This window comes from Bos indicus, chromosome 8, assembly GCF_029378745.1.
Source record: "Bos indicus isolate NIAB-ARS_2022 breed Sahiwal x Tharparkar chromosome 8, NIAB-ARS_B.indTharparkar_mat_pri_1.0, whole genome shotgun sequence".
Classification (NCBI taxonomy): Eukaryota; Metazoa; Chordata; class Mammalia; order Artiodactyla; family Bovidae; genus Bos; species Bos indicus.
The window spans coordinates 47,244,234-47,266,907 of record NC_091767.1 but is presented as its reverse complement, the minus strand read 5'-3'; the positions used below and the strand labels follow the sequence as shown (position 1 = coordinate 47,266,907).

Genomic DNA, 22,674 nt, shown 5'->3' with positions numbered 1-22,674 from the left:
AGAAACTAAATTATTAGTGAGTTTCCCCTCAAAGCTCCCTACAGGACCATTATGAAAAGTAATTCCAGGGACTTAAGAGGATTAGACTTCATTCTATTTAAAATGCCCTATAATATAATACTGACTATAACTATGAAGAGAGTTTTTACATAATGATAATCCATCATGTGAAGAAGGATTAAAGGTCCAAGATGTCCAGTATGGTTAAAAGGAGATTTGAGTCAAGCTTGTTGCCTGTCTTTTGGAGAATACTCTCTGGAAGAAAACTTGACTGTAAAGTTCCAGGGAGACACATTTTATCTTAGTTGTAGAAAGAACTTTCTCTCAACTAGAGCTGTCTACCCTTGGAATGGGCTACCTTAGAAACTCACCCACTACCTGCCACTGTGTGCAGAGGCAGGATAGCATTCAGGGAACCAGGGAGACATGGAGTAGATAACTATTCTAATTTTGAGATCTTTTAATTTTATACAGCATAAAGGTTATTTAAGCTGCTCAAGTGAGACAGTCATGTATTTTAATAGATTTTAATGCATGTTAGACTCTATTATCTATAAAAGAAGCCAAAAGGAGAAAAACACCTGAAGTGTAGGAAAAAATTATGTAATCTATTTGGAAAACATATTTGAAGCTAAGTTAAGAACTGTTCTTTATCGGTGGAATCTATAAGGAGAGTTAATACTTTAGAAAATATTGTTGAAGGATATAAAATTTCTAAAAATTTAATTTTAAAATTTGAGTATGATTAAAGAGAAGAAAGCCAGGGCTGCTTTGGTGGCTTGGACGATAAAGAATCTGCCTGCAATGCAGGAGACCTGGTTCCATTAATGGGTCAGGAAGAGATCCCAGAGAAGGGAATGGCAACCCACTCCAGTATTCTTGAATACTACAGCTAGCTCCTCTGAGGAGCCTGATAGGCTATAGTCCACGGGGTCACAAAGAGACATGACTGAGCGACAAACACTTAGAGAAGAAAGAGGAAAAGTATGTTTTTCGACAAAAATGTTAATTTGCCAGAGTTTACAACACAAATGTTTTTCTGATAAAAGTGATGAATTATCAAATACAACAAACAGGGTTCTGATATTGAAATTACAAAGTATTGGGGCAAATGAATTTAACTCACAAAGGTTTATTACCCTTGGGCTGGTTCCTGCTGTGTCCATGGGATGTTTGTGTATTGTCCTCTTGAACTAGGTACACTACATTCACTGTGAGAGCCTTGAAATATCTATTCTATTAATGTCCAGATACCAGTGAATTTCAGTGTTTTAACAACATTGTGAAAAATTACATTGGAACATATTTTTTTGAAAACACATTTCAGGTGGCAGTTTGGAACACTCTGAACTACCAGGATACAGTATCATTTCCTTTCTGTTTTCTTAGGTTTTCATGAGTCAGCCCATTGTATATCCAAGATATATAAGGGAAGGCAGTGTACACAGTGGCACAATGCTAGGTGGAGGGTGCCATAATTTTTTTTAAAGAGAGGGAATGTGTTTTCAAAAGGAAGTCAGGCAGCCTGTCTGTACTGTGGCTCATTAACAGTGTTGAGGCAGTTCAAATCTTATCATGATTCTTAAATTTAGCATCATTAAGGCAGGAAATAAAACACAAAGATGATCAGTGGGAAGTGGGCTTACATAGCATGGAAGAAAATTAGTTTATTGAAAGGCAGGCTTTGGAGTACAAAAATTTGATGTGCTGGGTTTGCTATTTCGGAGGATACTGAAAACTAATGTGGTCATGTCAGGCTTCTAAGTCTGTTGGAATTTATTCTGTAGATTTGTGAACATCCACATTCTTAAAACTGGTAAAACAAGCATTTTGGATTTATGAAATGTAGACGTCTGGGGCTGGACTTGCTCTTCTCTGCTCTTTCCTCATTAGACTCCTCTCTAAAACCCAGAAAGATACCATTCCATGTGAAAATATCATTTCTTGTAGCAGGTTGGGATCCTGAAAACTCTGCTTTAGATGTTGTGATAGCAAACAATTTTGGCCCAAACTATTCCAACAACGGGAGAAAACCTCTTTTCATGCACTATTATTTTTCTTTGATCTTTCCGCTGTAGTCTCCAAGTCTCTGGAGGTTTTGTGCTCACTCCTCTAATTTCCATTAGAGAGGGCTGTGAATCCTCCTCCTCCTCCATTCCAGAGTTCCTAACTATTCTCTTTGACCAAAGTTATTCAGTAAAAATTAAAGGGGCTAGGAGGATCAAAGGCTGTGTGTTTTTGGAATGGTGCTGTCACTTTTTGTGGGGTCCTTTACAGTGAGGAACAGTGGGGGGCAGGGGAGAGTCAACTGCAGTGTTTCAGCATTTTTACAGAGCTGCAAGGGAACCAACTTCTTAATAGCATCTAAGATCTTAGATGCTGGATGTGCTGGGAGGCTGGTGCTTTGTAGCCTAACCAAAAGCTACATCTTAAAATCTGATGAATATCACTCTGCAGTATAGCATGAGGAAATCCATACTGCCCTAGTAGTCTCCCACCTTTCTCTCTACCCTATTAACTAAACTCAGGGTAACTCAAAAGAAGTTGTCAGGTTTAATATGCCTTGCTTGAATCATTACCTAGTACTGAAAGTATATACACTTGTGTAGACTTCAGGAAATCACCAACAGGCAAAAGTAGCATCCGTAGCATCAGTACTTGCTGCCTAGGTGATAAATCATAGTATAAGGGACTCAGAATACACCAGGCACTGTTCAAAGTGATTCACTGATATCTTAGCTCTCTTAGTCTTCACAGCCTTGTGTGTGTATTGTTTCATTTTTGTCTCCCTCTTACAGATGAAGACTAAGGCACAGAGTTGTTGTTTAGTCACTAAGATGTGACCAACTCTTTTGTAACGCCATGGTCTGTAGCCCTCCAGGCTCCTCTGTCTTTGGGATTTCCCAGGCAAGAATACTGGGGTGGGTTACCATTTCCTTCCCCAAAGGATCTTCTCAATCCAAGGATGGAACCCACATCTCCTGCATTGCAGGTGGATTCTTTATCATCAAGCCACCAGGGAAACCCAAGGCATAGGGGTCAGAATTAGAATGCAAACCATGCAGGCTGATTCCAGAATTCATGGTTTACCTTTTTACTACATCAACCTCAAACCAAAGATCCGAAACAAATGCTCAGCATTTCTTCTTCATGATCTTTTAGTCAACTCTTCAGTTCAGTTCAGTTCAGTCGCTCAGTCGTGTCCGACTCTTCGCAACCCCATGAATCGCAGCAGGCCAGGCCTCCCTGTCCATCACCAAATCCCGGAGTTCACCCAGACTCACGTCTGTCGAGTCAGTGATGCCATCCAGCCATCTCATCCTCTGTCGTTCCCTTCTCCTCCTGCCCCCAATCCCTCCCAGCATCACAGTCTTTTCCAATGAGTCAACTCTTCACATGAGGTGGCCAAAATACTGGAGTTTCAGCTTTAGCATCATTCCTTCCAAGGAACACCCAAGACTGAGCTCTTCAGAATGGACTGGTTGGATCTCCTTGCAGTCAAGGGACTCTCAAGAGTCTTCTCCAACACCACAATTCAAAAGCATCAATTCTTCGGCACTCAGCCTTCTTCACAGTCCAACTCTCACATCCATACATGACCACAGAAAAAACCATAGCCTTGACTAGATGGACCTTTGTTGGCAAAGTAATGTCTCTGCTTTTGAATATGCTATCTAGGTTGGTCATAACTTTCCTTCCAAGGAGTAAGCGTCTTTTAATTTCATGGCTGCAGTCACAACCTGCAGTGATTTTGGAGACCAAAAAAAAAATAAAGCCTGACACAGTTTCCACTGTTTCCCCATCTATTTCCCATGAAGTGGTGGGACCGGATGCCATGATCTTCGTTTTCTGAATGCTGAGCTTTAAGCCAACTTTTTCACTCTCCACTTTCACTTTCATCAAGAGGCTTTTTAGTTCCTCTTCACTTTCTGCCATAAGGGTGGTGTCATCTGCATATCTGAGGTTATTGATATTTCTCCCGGCAATCTTGATTCCAGTTTGTGTTTCTTCCAGCCCAGCATTTCTCATGATGTACTCTGCATATAAGTTAAACGAGCAGAGTGACAATATACAGCCTTAACGTACTCCTTTTCCTATTTGGAACCAGTCTGTTGTTTCATGTACAGTTCTAACTGTTGCTTCCTGACCTGCATACAAATTTCTCAAGAGGCAGGTCAGGTGGTCTGGTATTCCCATCTCTTTCAGAATTTTCCACAGTTTATTGTGATCCATACAGTCAAAGGCTTTGGCATAGTCTATAAAGCAGAAATAGATGTTTTTTCTGGAACTCTCTTGCTTTTTCAATGATCCAGCAGATGTTGGCAATTTGATCTCTGGTTCCTCTGCCTTTTCTAAAACCAGCTTGAACATCAGGAAGTTCACGATTCACATATTGCTGAAGCCTGGCTTGGAGAATTTTGAGCATTACTTTACTAGCATGTGAGATGAGTGCGATTGTGCAGTGGTTTGAGCATTCTTTGGCATTGCCTTTCTTTGGGATTGGAATGAAAACTGACGTTTTCCAGTCCTGTGGCCACTGCTGACTTTCCCAAATGTGCTGACATATTGAGTGCAGCACTTTCACAGCATCATCTTTCAGGATTTGAAATAGCTCAACTGGAATTCCATCCCCTTCACTAGCTTTGTTCGTAGTGATGCTTTCTAAGGCCCACTTGACTTCACATTCCAGGATGTCTGGCTCTAGGTCAGTGATCACACCATCGTGATTATCTGGGTTGTGAAGATCTTTTTTGTACATTTCTTCTGTGTATTCTTCTCACCTCTTCTTAATATCTTCTGCTTCTGTTAGGTCCACACCATTTCTGTCCTTTATTGAGCCCATCTTCACATTAAATGTTCCCTTGGTATCTCTAATTTTCTTGAAGAGATCTCTAGTCTTTCCCATTCTGTTGTTTCCCTCTATTTCTTTGCATTGATCGCTGAAGAAGGCTTTCTTATCTCTTCTTGCTATTCTTTGGAACTCTGCATTCAGATGCTTATATCTTTCCTTTTCTCCTTTGCTTTTTGCTTCTCTTCTTTTCACAGCTATTTGTAAGGCCTCCCCAGACAGCCATTTTGCATTTTTGCATTTCTTTTCCATGGGGATGGTCTTGATCCCTGTCTCCTGTACAGTGTCATGAACCTCATTCCATAGTTCATCAGGCACTCTGTCTATCACATCTAGTCCTGTAAATCTATTTCTCACTTCCACTGTATAATCATAAGGGATTTGATTTAGGTCATACCTGAATGGTCTAGTGGTTTTCCCTACTTTCTTCAATTTAAGTCTGAATTTGGCAATAAGGAGTTCATGATCTGAGCCACAGTCAGCTCCCGGTCTTGTTTTTGCTGACTATATAGAGTTTTTCCATCTTTGGCTGCAAAGAATATAATCAATCTGATTTCGATGTTGCATCTGGTGATGTCCATGTATAGAGTCTTCTCTTGTGTTGTTGGAAGAGGGTGTTTGTTATGACCAGTGCATTTTCTTGGCAAAACTCTATTAGTCTGCCCTGCTTCATTCCGTATTCCAAGGCCAAATTTGCCTGTTACTCCAGGTGTTTCTTCACTTCCTACTTTTGCATTCCAGTCCCCTCTAATGAAAAGGACATCTTTTTGGGTGTTAGTTCTAAAAGGTCTTGTAGGTCTGACAGAATGTGGTCCACTGGAGAAGGGAATGGCAAACCACTTCAGTATTCTTGCCTTGAGAACCCCATAAACAGTATGAAAAGGCAAAATGATAGGATACTGAAAGAGGAACTCGCCAGGTCAGTAGGTGCCCAATATGCTACTGGAGATCAGTGGAGAAATAACTCCAGAAAGAATGAAGGGATGGAGCCAAAGCTAAAAGAATACCCAGGTGTGGATGTGACTGATGATAGAAGCAAGGTCCAATGCTGTAAAGAGCAATATTGCATAGGAACCTGGAATGTCAGGTCCATGAATCAAGGCAAATTGGAAGTGGTCAAACAAGAGATGGCAAAAGTGAATGTCGACATTCTAGGAATCAGCGAACTAAAATGGACTGGAATGGGTGAATTTAACTCAGATGACCATTATATCTACTACTGCGGGCAGGAATCCCTCAGGAGAAATGGAGTAGCCATCATGGTCAACAAAAGAGGCCGAAATGCAGTACTTGGATGTAATCTCAAAAACGACAGAATGATCTCTGTTCGTTTCCAAGGCAAACCATTTAATATCACAGTCAACTCATATAAGGTTAAGTCACCAGAAAGTTGAGGCAATGACTTAATTGCTGTGGCTGCCTTAACTATGAAAGAAGTAGGAGAGAAGAGAAAGCTTGTCTTTATAGTCTTGTAGACTAGTTTCAATCTAAATCCCGGTTTTATTAGTTATGTTAATTCCCAGGAGACCAAACCCAGGTCTCCTGCATTGCAGGCAGATTCTTTACCATCTGAGCTACCAGGAAAGTCTCAATTCTTAGCTGCTGCTGCTGCTAAGTCACTGCAGTTGTGTCCGACTCTGTGTGACCCCATAGATGGCAGCCCACCAGGCTCCCCCGTCCCTGGGATTCTCCAGGCAAGAACACCAGAGTGGGTTGCCATTTCCTTCTCCAATTCTTAGCTACTCATTACTAATTACTCCAGATCTCAATTGCTCAATCTGTGAAATGTGGATATGACAGTAGCATGTACTAAATAGGGTTATTGTTGATATGAACTTACATAATGCATTTAGAGTGCCTAGCGGAATGCCAGACACAGACATGTTAGATGTTAATGTTTTAAGCTGCCTTTAACATTTGCTGGAAATAGAATGATGACAGATAATGAACCATATGTGTGTGTGTGTCAGGGGGAGTCTATTAAAATGATATTGGTTAATAGAATGTAATCAGATGCATGAATTTTATTCCACAAGGCAAGTCAGTGGTCTGGATTCTACCAGTAGACTAGATTTTCTGCAATAGTGTCCTCAGATCTGTAACACAGGAGCATTGTGAGGGAAATACGGTTGTAATGCAATGTGTCAAGTATTTATTACACTCCAGGGAGGATCCATGTTGCTCCAAATTCTGAATTACAGCAGAGTCCCTGTGTTATCACATCTGCTCTCACATCTCCAATTCTGCTTCAGAATACGTAATAGTCATGGAGCTGGGATTTACCATTCTCTTCTAGTTAATTAAAAACTGAAAATCAGTACAATCATAGGGAGGGACATAAAGAGGGAAAATAAGTTTAAGACAGAAATGCTCTAAGGATGTGGGAGTTCTCCTGGGCAGCCGGAAGTCAGTCGACTGTACTCACTAAGGTCTGATTTCTGGAGATGAGGTAGTCTCAGTGGGTTGTGACTTCTTCCTCTTCCCAGGCACTGGAACTTCACCGCTCTAAGTGAAATTATTTAATTTACGCTTTCAAATTGAAAAGTTGCTTTATTCTCTCTCAACATAGGTGCCCTAAAGACTATTCATGCCAGCGTGGCAACTCTCTTAAAGCTATCCTTAGAAAATAATAGGGGTGGGTATTCCCCAATTCAGGAAACTCCATCTTTTATAGAAAGCATTCCATGTGGCACCTTAAGGGTTAAACTTTTGTTGCAGATAGAGTATCAAGTGGCTTTTCAGGAGAGGATAACCCCCAATTTAGAAACTGCCATTTCTAAATGGTAAGCCAAACATACGTTAGTTTACACTGCTTTCTATGAAAGGAATAACTCACGGCTTCTACTGTGTGTGTTAGTTTGCTTTTCTCTCTACCATCTACCTCCTGTCATCTATATCATGTGTATATTAGGGTGAGGACCGTCAATCACAGTTAATAAAAACCCCAGAACACGACAAAGATTCTTTTTATTGCAGATCCGTTTTACAATAGCTCTCAATTTATGATGTCATATAAATCAAAAGTGAAGTGTTTATCTTATCATTCCGAGGCATCCCTTCTCCTTCTGTGTCCTAGCCCCTCCCCCTGTGCCAATTTCCAGCCCTCAAAGATGCTTTGTATAAGAAAGTGCAAGTTCCCCGTTCTGGCTTTATTGATGTTCCCTTTTGCTCTCTTCCTGGCTCCCCCCCCAAACCTAGTGAGCAGAGCAAATGGCCCGGGTTTTCCCCCAATGCCTGACCTGCGTTTACTGGGAGGAGAGCAGGAGAGGGAGCGCGCATTCCGAGCAGGCTGCTCTGACTCCGACCGCAGGCTGTTCCGTGCAGGCTGTCCCTCTCCTTCAAAACCATGCATCCCCTCCCCGAAGCAGCAGGCAGTGTGCCTCTATTCAGCCACATTTGGTATGCATGAGCACGGCTGCAGGGAGAGGGGAGGTGGCTTTCTTAAGAAGGTTCAGTGGCTCAAGCAACGCCACTTGACTAGTCTCCCAAGTTGCAGGAAGCCTCTGCCCTGATGGAATTCGCAGGTGTGGAGATGACCATGGGATGCCAGGGCCGTGGGGGACCGTTTGTTTTCTAGGCATTGCTCAGGTTTGCGGTTTCTGGTTTTCCTGGTGGAATTTGGAAGGGGTCATGAATCAAACTGATGCTCCTCGACCCCTGAACTGGACCATCCGGAAGCTGTGCCACGCAGCCTTTCTCCCATCTGTCAGACTTCTTAAGGTACTGTAACTTGCTGCTTTGAATGGCTCTCATTGTGCTTTGCAGGTCTGAATACCCAACTTCGCGCTTGGGCTGGGACACACCTTTTGGGGAGTACAGATGCCTGCAGTACTGGCTGTGTTGCCCATGGCTATTGAGAGGTTCTCAGCTCCCCTCACCCCAGTGTCAGGGATGGAGGATGGTCTCAGCCACATTTGAGAATGAGATTATGGTTGCAGAGAATGGGCTGCCTGAGTGCTCCCCACCCCCCAAACATCCCTAAAATAGAATTAATTAACTTCTTTGGGAGGGTGGTAGCAGTCGTGGGAGTGAAATCTCTTACTCCTGTGTGTTTGACTCCTGGATTTTTTTCCCTCCCTGGGGAAGCCCTTCGACCCAGTTTCCATTTAAATGGAACCTGAGAGAACAAAGGATTCTCCTTATTATTTTAAAAGCCCTGTGTCCTTAGGTGGTCTCTCAGGTAAAGACAAAGAACAAACCTTATCAGATTGTGACTTTTTTGGCATACTTTTTTTTTTTTTAAAGGCATGATAATTTTAGTATCTTAAGTGAAGTCGGTGATGGGAAAGTATTGTTAAATATATACTGAGTGTGTGCTTCTAGCTTTCTTGCTAGCTCTGAGTTACACAAAAGAAACAGTACTATACCTCAGCTAGGATGCTACCTGGTGTCTGCAGCATTTCTCTTTCTAGAAGCAAATATATTAAAAACACTGAGAAAGTCCCCACAACTTCAAGATAATTCATCTTTACCATCTGCCTTGTAGGGAAGGAAATACAAGTAAAAATTTAAAGGTGCAGAAAACAAGTATTTCCCCTCAGAAAAGAGAATGTGGTAGTACTTTTTTGGGAAAAATGTATATCTCTGGATGTCCCTCCCACATCCAGGTGAAGTTTAAAAGCAAGATGAAGTTCTTAATCCTCCTTTCCATATTAATATGATACTGAGATTAATGATCACTGAAAAAATTACACTTAAAACATTTTTCTTTCTGAATCTGTGTTCTGGTTGGGTCAAGTTTGATGTGGACAATTAGTTCTGTACAGCTAAGTGGCTTCTTGCATTGGAGTATTAACCCAGTCTCACTCCAGTATTCTTGCCTGGAGAATCCCGTGGACAGAGGAGCCTGAAGGGCTACAGTCCATAGGGTTGCAAAGAGTCAGACATGATTTAGAGACTGAGCAGGCGTGCATTAACCCTGTCTGAGTTTCCTTTATCCTGTTAAACACAAACTGAATAACTTTCCCAAAGGTTACACCCACATCCTGTTCAAACACCCATCATTTTGTTATGATGGTGGTTTGCTTCCTTGAAAGAGTCTTTTGGAGGAAAAGGAGATTTGGGAGTAGGAGATAAGCTTCCTTGGATATAAGGGCTTTTGCTGTGTTGGAACAACATGCGTGATAGGGCATGAAAAAGAATGAGGCCAGGGACTAACAAACAAATGTAAATTTTCCTCCAGAATTACTCTTGAATCTAGGGTCTGGGGTGAAGAGTATCTTGGCAAACCTAACTATGACTGAAAAAATTGACTTCAGCTATTCCATGTGCAATAAGAAACATTTTTCATTTAAATCACTCCTTGGCTTTTCCCAGAAGTAATGTTTTTTAACTTATATAATGACTTTTTAACAGGTGTGTGTATACTACCTTCAATATATTATTCATTAATACTCTAATTTTTAAATGGAAAGTGATATTTATTATTTGCTTGTCATAAAATCAGCAGAGAAGTATTCTTTTGGGGTAGATTACTTATTTTTAGAAGAGCTCTCATCTTTTTTAACTGTGAGTACCATTCATGTTATATCTCAGCAACACTGGTCAATACTACACTGACACCATGGGTGGCGTACATCTCAGTCTTACCATCCTTCATGAACATGGTGTTTAATAACAAATTTTATTCATCTAAAAGGTGCATTAATGACTGCCCTTCAAATTCTCTCAATATCTGAAAGATAGGATTTGTTTCACTAGAGAACTTTGCTTTCAAACGACATCTGTATTTTTGGGAGATTAGATGTCCTAGAAGACTTCAGATATTGAACACATTTCAAACTTGAAGAAAAGTACTACAAAATTCTTCCAGTAATACTTAGAAAGAAATAAACCCTGCTTTTGTATATGAGTTATTGTATTATTAGCATTCTGGGTATGAATGCTGTGTGATTTTCCCGCTCCAGATTGTCGCTGTTTTGTCTTTATTGTGTTAATCCCTGTGTGTTCTTGCCCTGCTTTTATATTTCAAGTAAAATGGAAGTTCCAGAGTAATCATTTGCATCTTTTGGTCAGTGTTCTTCCTGATTTAGTCTATAAATTAGATATTTAATAGCAATAATTATACTGTTCTTTCCTTACTTTCTGCTTATTCCTTCCCTCCCCCCTCTGTCTCAATCTCTTATTCTGTCTCCCTCACACTGCCACCACCATGCTAATATAATGGATGGATTCTCTGGAGTCTATTGAAATTGTAAGCTAATAACCCCAATTCTCCTACTATTCAACAGGTAATTTTCGTTCCTCTTCCAAGCCTTTTTCTGATGCAATATGCCCTTTCCAATGCCCTGACATAGCCGTAAATGCAGTTTAGGACATGATGGCATGATTAGATTCGACTAAACCCAAATCAGTCACCATTTCTGACAAGACTGAGTGTGAGCCAATTTCCTCCCTGTCCTTTCCTGGAAAATGCGTTTCTTTGCTAACTTACTTCAGTACCACTCTGATGTTTAGAAATGGCTTCATAATCCTGTTTCCTCTATTTCCCATTTCTTAATAGAAACAAGATAGTAAAGAATTAGAAGGGAAAGGCCAGCATCTGAAGCACGAATTAAACCCAATGAGTGTTGGAATATAGTTATTATTCCTTCTGAAAACATCTTGTATTGTTATTTTGTCCATCTCAGAGAAAATTTTGAACATGCCAGCCAACTTACATTTTGAATTTGAGATTGCATTTGGGAATATCATTTGAAAGTGAATTTTTGGACAAGCACATGATGATGATAGCCAAAAATCAGAGGCTGTTTTCAAACGGATACATTTCAAATGGGACCCTTTCCAAACTGTTTCTCTTCAGTTGTCATTTGCTTCATTTTGATGTGTTTCAAGATTTATCTTACTATTAATTGCAGAAAGTCAAATTTATTTCAGTGATAGAATATTCTTAGCATATTTTATATGCATTTTAAGGTCTGTCTCTGCCATTATTTTCTTTGGGAGATTTTATTTTGGTTACTTCTGTTTAATTTGAATATTAATGTTAGAGCAGACAGCTTTTTCCTGCATTGAAATCTTGGTAGATTTAGTGAAGGGGGCCTTTGAAAAATAGGTTGCTTTGGGGGAAAGGGAAGCTGTGCATTTGTAACAGATTTTGGATAAAAACATTTAAGCCAATTTCTTGATGAAGACCAAATAATCTGCATCATTTTAGGATTTTCAAACAAAGAGTATTACTTTGCCACTAGAGCAATGTCAGAAAGAGATTAGAGAAATTATACTTTGGACAGTTAGGTCTAAAAGAATGAGTTCTAATTCCTTCATGTTCCTAACCACCTGTGTGACCTAGGGAAAGTTACTTAACCTCTCTGTAACTTGGTGTCCTTCTCTTTAAAATAAAGAATTTAGATCTTGACTTAGATTTAATGCTATGATTCCCCATGGAAAAGGCTGCCATGCTCTGTGGGCATGGAAAAACGTAGTCTATTGAGGCTAAAAGTAATTAAACTGGATTGGATATTAAAATGGAAGGAGGACTAGAACAGTCGGCAGAGTTTAGATCATAGAGGGCCTTGCTCACTAAACCAAGGCAGTTGACAATGATACTGAAAACTAGGGAGGGCCATTAAAAGGATCTTAGCCGCAAAGTGATTGCTAGATCCAGCTGTTAAATAGATTACTTTGACTGTAGTGTCTAGAATGCATGGGAGATGGTGAGACTGGAAGCTGAGAGATTAAAGTAGAGGCCTGAAGAGTTGAGAAGGACCAGGGGTAATACATTTAGTCTCTTAGTCATGTCCAACTCTTGGCAACCCCATGGACTATAGCCTGCCAGGCTTTTCTGTCAGTGGAATTCTCCAGGCAAAAATACTGGAGTGGGTAGCCATTCCCTTCTCTAGAGAATCTTCCCAACCCAGGGTTGGAACCTGGGTCTGCTGCATTGCAGACAGATTCTTTACTGTCTAGCGACTGAACAATAACAACAGCAGGACTAATGCAAAAGTAATGGAGGTAAAATAAATAGGGCCTTGTTAAATCAATTAGTTGTGGTAGAAGGAAGAATTTAGAATTTCTTCAGATATCTTACTTTGCTGTCTGATGGTCCCAGTGATGGTGGTTCCAGTGTCTGAAAATAAAGATCCTGAGAAGGAAGGACAGAACTCGGTGATTCTTTGGAGCTAGAAAGGGTATGCCACTTGCTGATTCTAATGAGACTGAGACAAAAGTAAGGAATGTAATTTCATGTTATCGATGGGACGAGTCCCATTTATACCAGAACTCTTTGATGTAAATAATATATAATCAGTAATATCACTTAAAGTTTTCTAAGATGGTTTTTTTCTTTGCTCTTATAAAACAATGCCTAGTAAACTCCCATTTTTTGAAATCCAGTTAAATATCTCAGAGTTTTAATTCATTTCCCCACTCCTTTCTCTCTTTTTATTATCAAAAGAGGGATTAGTGAAAGTGAACTGGGTATAAAACAAGAGAAATAATTGAAAGGACAGTGATCAAGTTAGGCTATGAGATCCCAAATTCTGCCCCAAAACACAGTGTTTTCTACTCCTATAATTTCATGTCATGGTAAACAGTGTGCATTATATTGTCCTTAAAGCATAGCAAGATCCTGATAACAAAATGAGTTGGGTCTTTTTTTCTACAGTTGATGCCAGACAGCAGAAACTGACTTCCTTTTGCTATCCTCAAACTCTTGGAAGACAATTATGTTGAGATTCATTTTGATTTGTTTTAAATTTGTTACTTTTAAGGACTCCTTTTCACATCTAAAATTCTGTATCTTTTTTTTTTAAATTCTGTATCTTTATATGGCAGGTAGAATAATATTAATAAACCAGAGCTTTTGTTTAGCTGGGACCAGACACTCCTGAACCATATGTCGGTGAGTAGCAGTTGAGTTTCCACAGGAAGAGAGGAAGCATATACCTATTATATACTAGACATGTTCGTGAATGGTGGTGAGTGAGATCAGGGAACTGGTTATGGACCAATTCCACTAAGTGCCTTAAAGATGGGAAGCCTAAGAATAAATTGCTTTTAGGAAAACACAGTGTGTGGTTAGGCAAAATTTTAAGGGCTGCTAATAAACTTCTATCTTTCCATCTCAGCATGCCAGGCTCAGATTCCCTTTAAGAGAATAAGAAAGAAAAAAAAAAAATGTACCCAAACTAAAACCCAGGAGAGACAAAATCTGTGTGGTGCATTTCAAGTGGTGGCTTCAACTCAAGCTGCTGAACAGTGACCATGTGAATTGCCTTTTTGTGAAATGTTCCTTGGACATCCTGAGGGAAATTCCTGAGGCACCAAGAAACCCTCCTATGTCTCTGGAGAGTTCTGCCTTCTGATACCCAGTATTGTGCAGTAAGGAATGAAACTGTGTGGTCACTGTAGAATGAGGGGGATATAGCTGGGTTGTCCAAGCCCAGGCCATCTGGCTTTGGGATGACTTGTGGAGTCAGTAAAATGGGACAAAGTCTGTCTCAAGGGCAATGGTTCTGCCTTCCCTGCAGATGATTTCCTGTGGAGGGAGGGGTGTGAACACTGCCCTTTCAGCAGTGGCTTCAAATTCTCCCCACCCCCATCTAAGTCTGTTGGTATAACCTCAACTGGCTCCAAGCTCATCTGCAGACAACTATCTCCCTTTCCATTAGCTAACATGAAAAAGTAGCTCACAAAAGGTATTCAGTAAATGTTTATTTAAATGAGTGAAAGAACATGTGAATGATACATGAAATCCTAAGAAAGCTTAAAAATCACTTGGGGAGCTTATGAGCAAAGCAAATATTCAAGCTCACCCCTGAGGATGCTGACTCAGTAGGTAGCTGGTGGGTCCAGAAATTTGCATTTTAACAAGCTCTCCTAGTGATTCTGATATGAACAGCTCTTAGAAGGACCACACATTGAGGAAAAACTGCCTTAGATTCTACAATGCTAGAGGGAAACTCAATTAAATGCCTTTTCTCTTTTGCTGGCATCTGGGCAGAACAGATTATGTGCTAGTTAACAGTAGGAGCAAAAGGTTTTTCAGAAACAGTTCACAAGTTTTCAAAATGTTTAATCATAAAAAATCATTTAGATACAGAAATAATTGAGTTCAGCTGCCCTGTTTTGGTTTACAGATGATGTATCATCATAAAGGGAAGGAATGTTTGTTCCTTTTTTTTTCTTTTCTGTTTATCTATTTTAGATTTCCCTATGTATTATTTTCATGATTTATTCAGGCATATGACATATAATTTTAGATTTTTTTCTAAAAATTAAAAACAAATTATGTTGAATTTATATAGAGATATGATTGTGAACCAGAGCTCCCAAAGATAGTGTACATCATCAAGATTCTGGAGCATCCTGCATATGCCCCTTTAAACTTCCCTAGGAAATGGTATGGACCTAACAGAAGCAGAAGATATTAAGAAGAGGTGAGAAGAATACACAGAAGAAATGTACAAAAAGATCTTCACGACCCAGATAATCAAGACGGTGTGATCACTCACCTAGAGCCAGATATCCTCGAATGTGAAGTCAAGTGGGCTTTAGGAAGCATCACTACAAACAAAGCTAGTGTGGAGGGGATGGAATTCCAGTTGAGCTATTTCAAATCCTAAAAGATGATGCTGTGAATGTGCTCCACTCAATATGTCAGCAAATCTGGAAAACTCAGCAGTGGCCACAGGACTGGAAAACGTCAGTTTTCATTCCAATCTCAAAGAAAGGCAATGCCAAAGAATGCTCAAACTACTGCACAATTGCACTCATCTCACACGCTAGTAAAATAATACTCAAAATTCTCCAAGCCAGGCTTTAGCAATACGTTAACCGTGAACTTCCAGATGTTCAAGCTGGTTTTAGAAAAGGCAGAGGAACCAGAGATCAAATTGCCAACATTCTCTGGATCATCAAAAAAGCAAGAGAGTTCCAGAAAAACATCTATTTCTGCTTTATTGACTATGCCAAAGCCTTTGGCTGTGTAGATCACAATAAACTGTGGAAAATTCTGAAAGAGATGGGAATACCAGACCACCTGACCTGCCTCTTGAGAAACCTGTATGCAGGTCAGGAAGCAACATTTCAAACTGGACATGGAACAACAGACTGGTTCCAAATGGGGAAAGGAGTATGTCAGGGCTGTATATTGTCACCCTGCTTATTTAACTTATATGCAGAGTACATCATGAGAAATACTGGGCTGGAGGAAGCACAGGCTGGAATCAAGATTGCCAGAAGAAATATCAATAACCTCAGACATGCAGATGACACCACCCTTATGGCAGAAAGTGAAGAGGAACTAAAGAGCCTCTTGATGAAAGTGAAAGAGGAGAGTGAAAAAGTTGGCTTAAAGCTCAACATTCAGAAAACTAAGATCGTGGCATCCGGTCCCATCATTTCATGGCAAATAGATGGGGAAACAGTGGCTGAGTTTATTTTTTGGGGTTCCAAAATCACTGCAGATGGTGATTGCAGTCATGAAATTAAAAGATGCTTACTCCTTGGAAAGAAAGTTATGACCAACCTAGACAACATGTTAAAAATCAGAGACATTCCTTTGTCAACAAAGGTTCATCTAGTCAAGGCTATGGTTTTTCCAGTAGTCATATATGAATGTGAGAGTTGGACTATAAAGAAAGCCGAGCACCGAAGAATTGATGGTTTTGAACTATGGTGTGGGAGAAGACTCTTGAGAGGCCCTTGGACTGCAAGGAGATCCAACTAGTACATCCTAAAGGAGATCAGTCCTGGGTGTTCATTTGAAGGACTGATGTTGAAGCTGAAACTCCAATACTTTGGCCACCTAATGCGAACAGCTGACTCATTTGAAAAGATCCTGATGCTGGGAAAGTTTGAGGGCAGGAGGAAAAGGGGACGACAGAGAATGGGATGGTTGGATGGCATCACTGACTCAATGGACATGGGTTTGGGTAGACTCCAGCAGTTGGTGATGGACAAGGAGGCCTGGCGTGCTGCAGTTCATGGGGATCACAAAGAATCGGATAGGACTGAGCAACTGAAATGATGATGATTCTTGGAACTGCAGTGGTCCCGCAAGTGCATGTCCTTTAGATTCCAGTGGTATGTGATAGTACCAACTGAGCTGTGGTCAGTTCACTTGGGGACCAAGGCCAAAGCAGCCATAATGATGCCTACATTAATAGAGACCCCCACCGGTGCCAGTGTCCATTCCACCCGATATCCTTCAAAAACTAAGGAAGAGATTCTGGACAGGGAAGGGGAGGAAGTGAACATATAGGGATTTCATTTTTAAAAATACATTCAAAATTAAAATTAATTTTACACTTCAATTTTTAAAAATGATGTCTGATATTAAATATTAAATGTGGGAAATTGAGCTGAACCAGATTTTCTTGGCTCCTGAACATGTGAGAAAATTACAGTGCTATAATTGCATGGGTGAGGTGGGGCAGGTATAACAAAATCTCTAAGAGGGAGACACTAGTATTTACTTTTATCTCACATAAAATTTATGTTAAAAGCATTTGGGGATTTTGTTCTAGCCAGTTGCTCTTCCCTACTTCCATTTTCAGAGGCATATACATAGGAATTTGCAGTTTAGAGATAGCATTGGTAACTTTTGCTTCTTTTCCCCCAAATAATTAAAGAATTTCAGGGTTTACTATAAAGACAGATAGGTGATAGATAGATGATAGGTAATAGACAAATACGTGATAGATAGATAGATGGATAGACAGATGAAAGAAGAAAGGAATTGATTCTGTTGTTTAAAAATCTATTGACAAGAACATTTTATATATTAAATTGCCTTCCTTGGAAGGAGATTTATCCACCAAATCAGTTCTTAAAGGAGTATTTCTCAAAGTGTGGTCCAAGACTACATATTATAGAATCAGTTTCACAGAACTCAATCCAAACCTATTAGTTTAAACCCGTGGGAGGACCTTGAGAATCTGCACTTTAACACACAACACAGATGAACTTTATACACTGTAACAGTTGAGAATCTCTCTTCTGAAGTGTGACACTTCAATAAACTGATGTTGGCTCATTAAAATTATGCCTCTAGCATGACCATACCTCAGTATCTGATATTTTATTGTTAAAATTTGAGTACCCACCATCTCCTTATAAACTTATACAGACTCATTATATTTCCACATCTTTCTAGTCCCCATGCTAACACGCAAAAAAGATGGCCTGTTCATTATAGGAAACTGGAATGCAAAAGTAGGAAGTCGAGAGCTACCTGGAGTAACAGGCAAATTTGACCTTGGAGTACAAAATGAAGCAGGTCAAAGGCTAACAGAGTTTTGCCAAGAGAATAGCACTGGTCATAGCAAACAACCTCTTCAACAGTGCAAGAGAAGACTCTACACATGGGTATCACCAGATAGTCAGTACTGAAATAAGATTGATTATATTCTTTGCAGTCAAAGATGGAGAAGCTCTATACAGTCAGCAAAAAACAAGACTGGGAGCTGACTGTGGCTCAGATTATGAACTCCTTGTTGCCAAATTCAGACTTAAGTTGAAGAAAGTGGGGAAAACCACTAGACCATTCAGGTATGACCTAAATCAAATCCCTTATGATTATACAGTGGAAGTAAGAAATAGATTCAAGGGATTAGATCTGACTGATAGAGTGCCTGAAGAACTATGGACAGAGGTTTGTGAAATTGTACAGGAGGCAGTGATCAAGACCATCCCCAAGAAAAAGAACAAAAAAAAGGCCAAATGGTTGTCTGAGGAGACCTTACAAATAGCTGAGAAAAGAAGAGAAGCTAAAGGCAAAGGAGAAAAGAAAAGATACACCCATTTGAATGCAGAGTTCCAAAGAAAAGCAAGGAAAGGCAGGAAAGCCTTCCTCAGAAATCAATGCAAAGAAATAGAGTGAAACAATAGAATGGAAAAGACTAGAGATCTCTTCAAGAAAATTAGAGATACCAAGGGAACATTTCATGCAAAGATGGGCACAATAAAGGACTGAAATGGTATGGACCTAACAGAAGCAGAAGATATTAAGAAGAGGTGGCAAGAATACACAGAAGAACTGTACAAAAAAGATCTTCACGACCCAGATAACCATGATGGTGTGATCACTCACCTAGAGCCAGACATCCTGGAATACAAAGTCAAATGGGCCTTAGGAAGCATCACTACCAACAAAGCTAGTGGAGGGGATGGAATTCCAGTTGAGCTATTTCAAATCCTAAAAGATGATGCTGTGAACATGCTGCACTCAATATGTCAGCAAATCTGTGAAACTCAGCAGTGGCCGAAGGACTGGAAAAGGTCAGTTTTCATTATCGTTCCAAAGAAAGGCAATGCCAAAGAATGTTCAAACTACTGCACAATTGCACTTGTCTCACACGCTAGCGAAGTAATGCTCAAAATTCTCAAGCCAGGCTTCAACAGTACCTGAACTGTGAACTTCCAGATGTTCAAGCTGGTTTTAGAAAAGGCAGAGGAATTGGAGATCAAATTGCCAACATTTGCGGGATCATCAAAAAAGCAAGAGATTTCCAGAAAAGCATCTACTTTTGCTTTATTGACTATGCCAAAGCCTTTGCCTGTGTAGATCGCAACAAACTGTGGAAAATTCTGAAAAAGATGGGAATACGAGACCACCTGACCTGCCTCCTGAGAAATCTGTATGCAGGTCAAGAAGCAGCAGTTAGAACTGGACATAGAACAACAGACTGGTTCCAAATAGTAAAAGGAGTATGTCAAGGCTATATATTGTCACCCTGCTTGTTTAACTTATATGCAGAATAAATCATGCGAAATGGTGAGCTGGAGGAAGCGCAAGCTGAAATCAAGATTGCTGGGAGAAATATCAATAACCTCAGATACACAGATGGCACCACCCTTGTGGCAGAAAGCAAAGAAGAACTAAAGAACCTCTTGATGAAAGTGAAAGAAGAGAGTGAAAAAGTTGGCTTAAAACTCAACTTTCAGAAAACTTTGATCATGGTTTCTGGTCTCATCACTTCATGGAAAATAGATGGGAAAACAATGGAAACAGTGAGAGACTTTATTTTTTGCGGTGCCAAAATCACTGCAGATGGTGATTGCAGGCAGGAAATTAAAAGACACTTGCTCCTTGGAAGAAAATCTGCAACCATCCTAGACAGAATATTAAAAAGCAGAGACATTACTTTACCTACAAAGATCTGTCTAATCAAAGCTATGGTTTTTCCAGTAGTCATTTATGGATGTGAGAGTTGGACTATAAAGAAAACTGAGCACCAAAGAATTGATGCTTTTGAACGGTGGTGTTGGAGAAGACTCTTGAGAGTCCCTCGGACTCCAGGGAGATCCAACCAGTTTATCCTAAAGGAAATCAACTCTGAATATTCATTGGAAGGACTGATGCTGAAGCTGAAACTCCAATACTTTGGCCACCTGATGTGAAGAGGTGACTCATTGGAAAAGACCCTAATGCTGGGAAAGATTGAAGGCAGGAGGAGAAGGGGACATCAGAGGATAAGATGGTTGGATGGCATCTTCGATGTGATGGACATGAGTTTGAGTAGGCTCCAGAAGTTGGTGAGGGACAGCGAAGTCTAGTGTGCTGCCTTCCATGGGGTCTCAAAGAGTCAGACATGACTGAGAGACTGAACTGAACTAATGCTCACAGGACACTTAATGACTTTCACAGTTTTTTCTTATGGGATCATGCAGGAAAGCTAACTTAGGTGTTAAGAATGTGTGGTCAATAAGTGATATCCTAGATTAGAAGAAAAAATGACATGTTAACCTCTGTCTTGTTTACTTCAAGTGGTTTTAACTTACATTTTGGAGGCAGAAATCCTGCAGAAAAGAAAGTTTAACTTCTGCTCTAATCATTTGGCCGTTGCTGAAATAAGCAAGCTCCCTCGCAACTGCTCGCTTTCTTCTGTTTCTCCCAATTGCATCACCCATTCACCACTTTGCCCAACTGGAAAGCTTAGGCTTATGCCTTTGCTTTGTTTGCCTTCATCCCTTATATAATCAGCCAATCAGTAAATATGTCTCTGTTCTACCCCCTTCTGTCTAAGTTCCCCAAACCAATTTTTCTTTTTCTTGGCCCCAAAATACTATAGCAGTCTACTTCAAATTGATCCTTTCCACAGCTATACCAGAATGGTTTCCTTAAATGCACATAAGATCAGGATACTGCCATGTTTGACATTCTTTAATAGTACCCCTTTTCTTGTAGAATAAAATCCTAATCTCCTTGAAATGGTATTTAGGACCTTCTGTGATCTGTCCTCCATCTACTTCTCTGCCTTTATACTTTGCTTTTCCCTTTCTCAAATCATGAATTTCCTTTTAGCTGGGCTTTTTGCACAAGCTATTTCCATTGCCTGGAAAATCTGAACCACATCTTCTCCTACCTAACCCCTACCAATATTTTAATTCTCAACTAAGTTGGATGAGTTTAAGAAAAAATTTCCTGAATTCCTAAACCCAGATTGGGCTCTCCTTTTACTCATACTCATAAAAGTTAGTGGGTATTTCCATCTTTGCGTTGAACATGTTATAGTATTATTAGCTCTTTCACCTCATTCTGAAAAGCTTCTTAAAGTTAGGAATCATATCTTAGACAATTTCATGCATTTATCATTTATCAGACAGCACAGGATAATTGGGGTGCTAAGGTATATGTGCTAAGTTACTTCAGTTGTGTCTGACTCTTTGTGACCCTATGGACTGTAATGTGTCAGGCTCCTCTGTCCATGGGATTTTCCTCCCGGGGATCTTCCCAACATAGGGATCAAACCCACATCTCTTATATATCCTGCATTGGTAGATGGATTCTTTACCTCTAGGGCCAGGGGTGCTAAATGAATAGGTAAATGTTGGAGGGAATGGATAACTATGCTCCTGATGCAGTGCTCTGAAGCCACTTAAAAGAACCAAATGAAATTATAAAGTCTTGGCATTTTGTCTAATTAAAGGATACTTTGAGCTTGAGTTGATATATTTCATATATTTCCCAAATTGGAAGATTAGTTAAGGAATTGAACCAATGATTAGTACTCAAAGTGATGCAGAATAAAATATTTACTTAAGGAAGAAACTGTAAGTAGGTAGAACCAGATGTCTGCTTTGAAAATATTTACTGAAATTTAAAGTGAGAAATTGAAATTACTTCATTTATTGCTTTTGTTGGAGAAAAGGGAATTCCTTAATTTAGTGATTAAGAGACTTTAATATCTTGCTTCATGTAACTTTAGTAGTGTTTTTGGCTAGGTTACACTGTAAATTAGAGAAAGTACTATTAGAGGAAAAACTACACTGTTAAACTCAGACTACTCTTGCTTTATCCTTTAAAAATGCCATTGGCTAATGTCTAGATATAATTATGTGGACACAACTATATTGAAGTATTTTGTCATTTTTATTTAAAGGCAAATATGGCTTGAGATTTTTCTGTTAGCATTAGATTATTTAACTGTATCCTAAATCACGGATAGAAGTATTCTATCATCAGGTATCATATATAGGGGCTTCCCAAGTGGCTCAGTGGTAAAGAATCCGCCTGCCAAAGCAGGAAACGCAGATTCGATCTCTGGGAGGGAAGATCCCCTCAAGAAGGAAATAGCAACCCACTCCAGTATTCTTGCCTGGGAAACCCCACGCACATAGGAGTCTGGTGAGCTATAGTCCATGGAGATGTAAAAGAGTCGGACACAATTTAGTGACTAAACAAGAGCAACATCATGGATAGATGGTATCAAATAGAAGTTCTAGTTTATTCTTTTGTGACAGCAACAAAAATGTCTCCAGACATAGTCAAATATCCTTTGGCACAGGGGTGGGAGATGAGGTGAAGTCATCCCCAGTTAAGAAGGGCTGCTTTAAACATTTCCTCTTAAGGATGGAGAGTAGGTTGTTGATTTCACTGG

General features: G+C 39.9%; 1 protein-coding gene across 7 annotated transcripts in view; it reads left to right on the top strand.

Moving 5' to 3' along the window:
* The first annotated feature begins 5,238 nt into the window (after positions 1-5,238).
* The window catches only part of TRPM3 (transient receptor potential cation channel subfamily M member 3), a 612,207-nt gene continuing 594,771 nt past the window's right edge, over positions 5,239-22,674 (top strand). For 2 of the 7 annotated variants that reach the window (XM_070794648.1, XM_070794647.1), the window contains exon 1: positions 5,243-8,569. In XM_070794648.1, coding sequence (XP_070650749.1) covers positions 8,393-8,569 — 177 coding nt within the window. In that variant the 5' untranslated portion in view covers positions 5,243-8,392. Of the gene's footprint in view, positions 8,570-22,674 lie in introns of all 7 variants that reach the window. The other 5 variants (XM_070794649.1, XM_070794646.1, XM_070794650.1 and 2 more) reach the window with 5 other exon arrangements.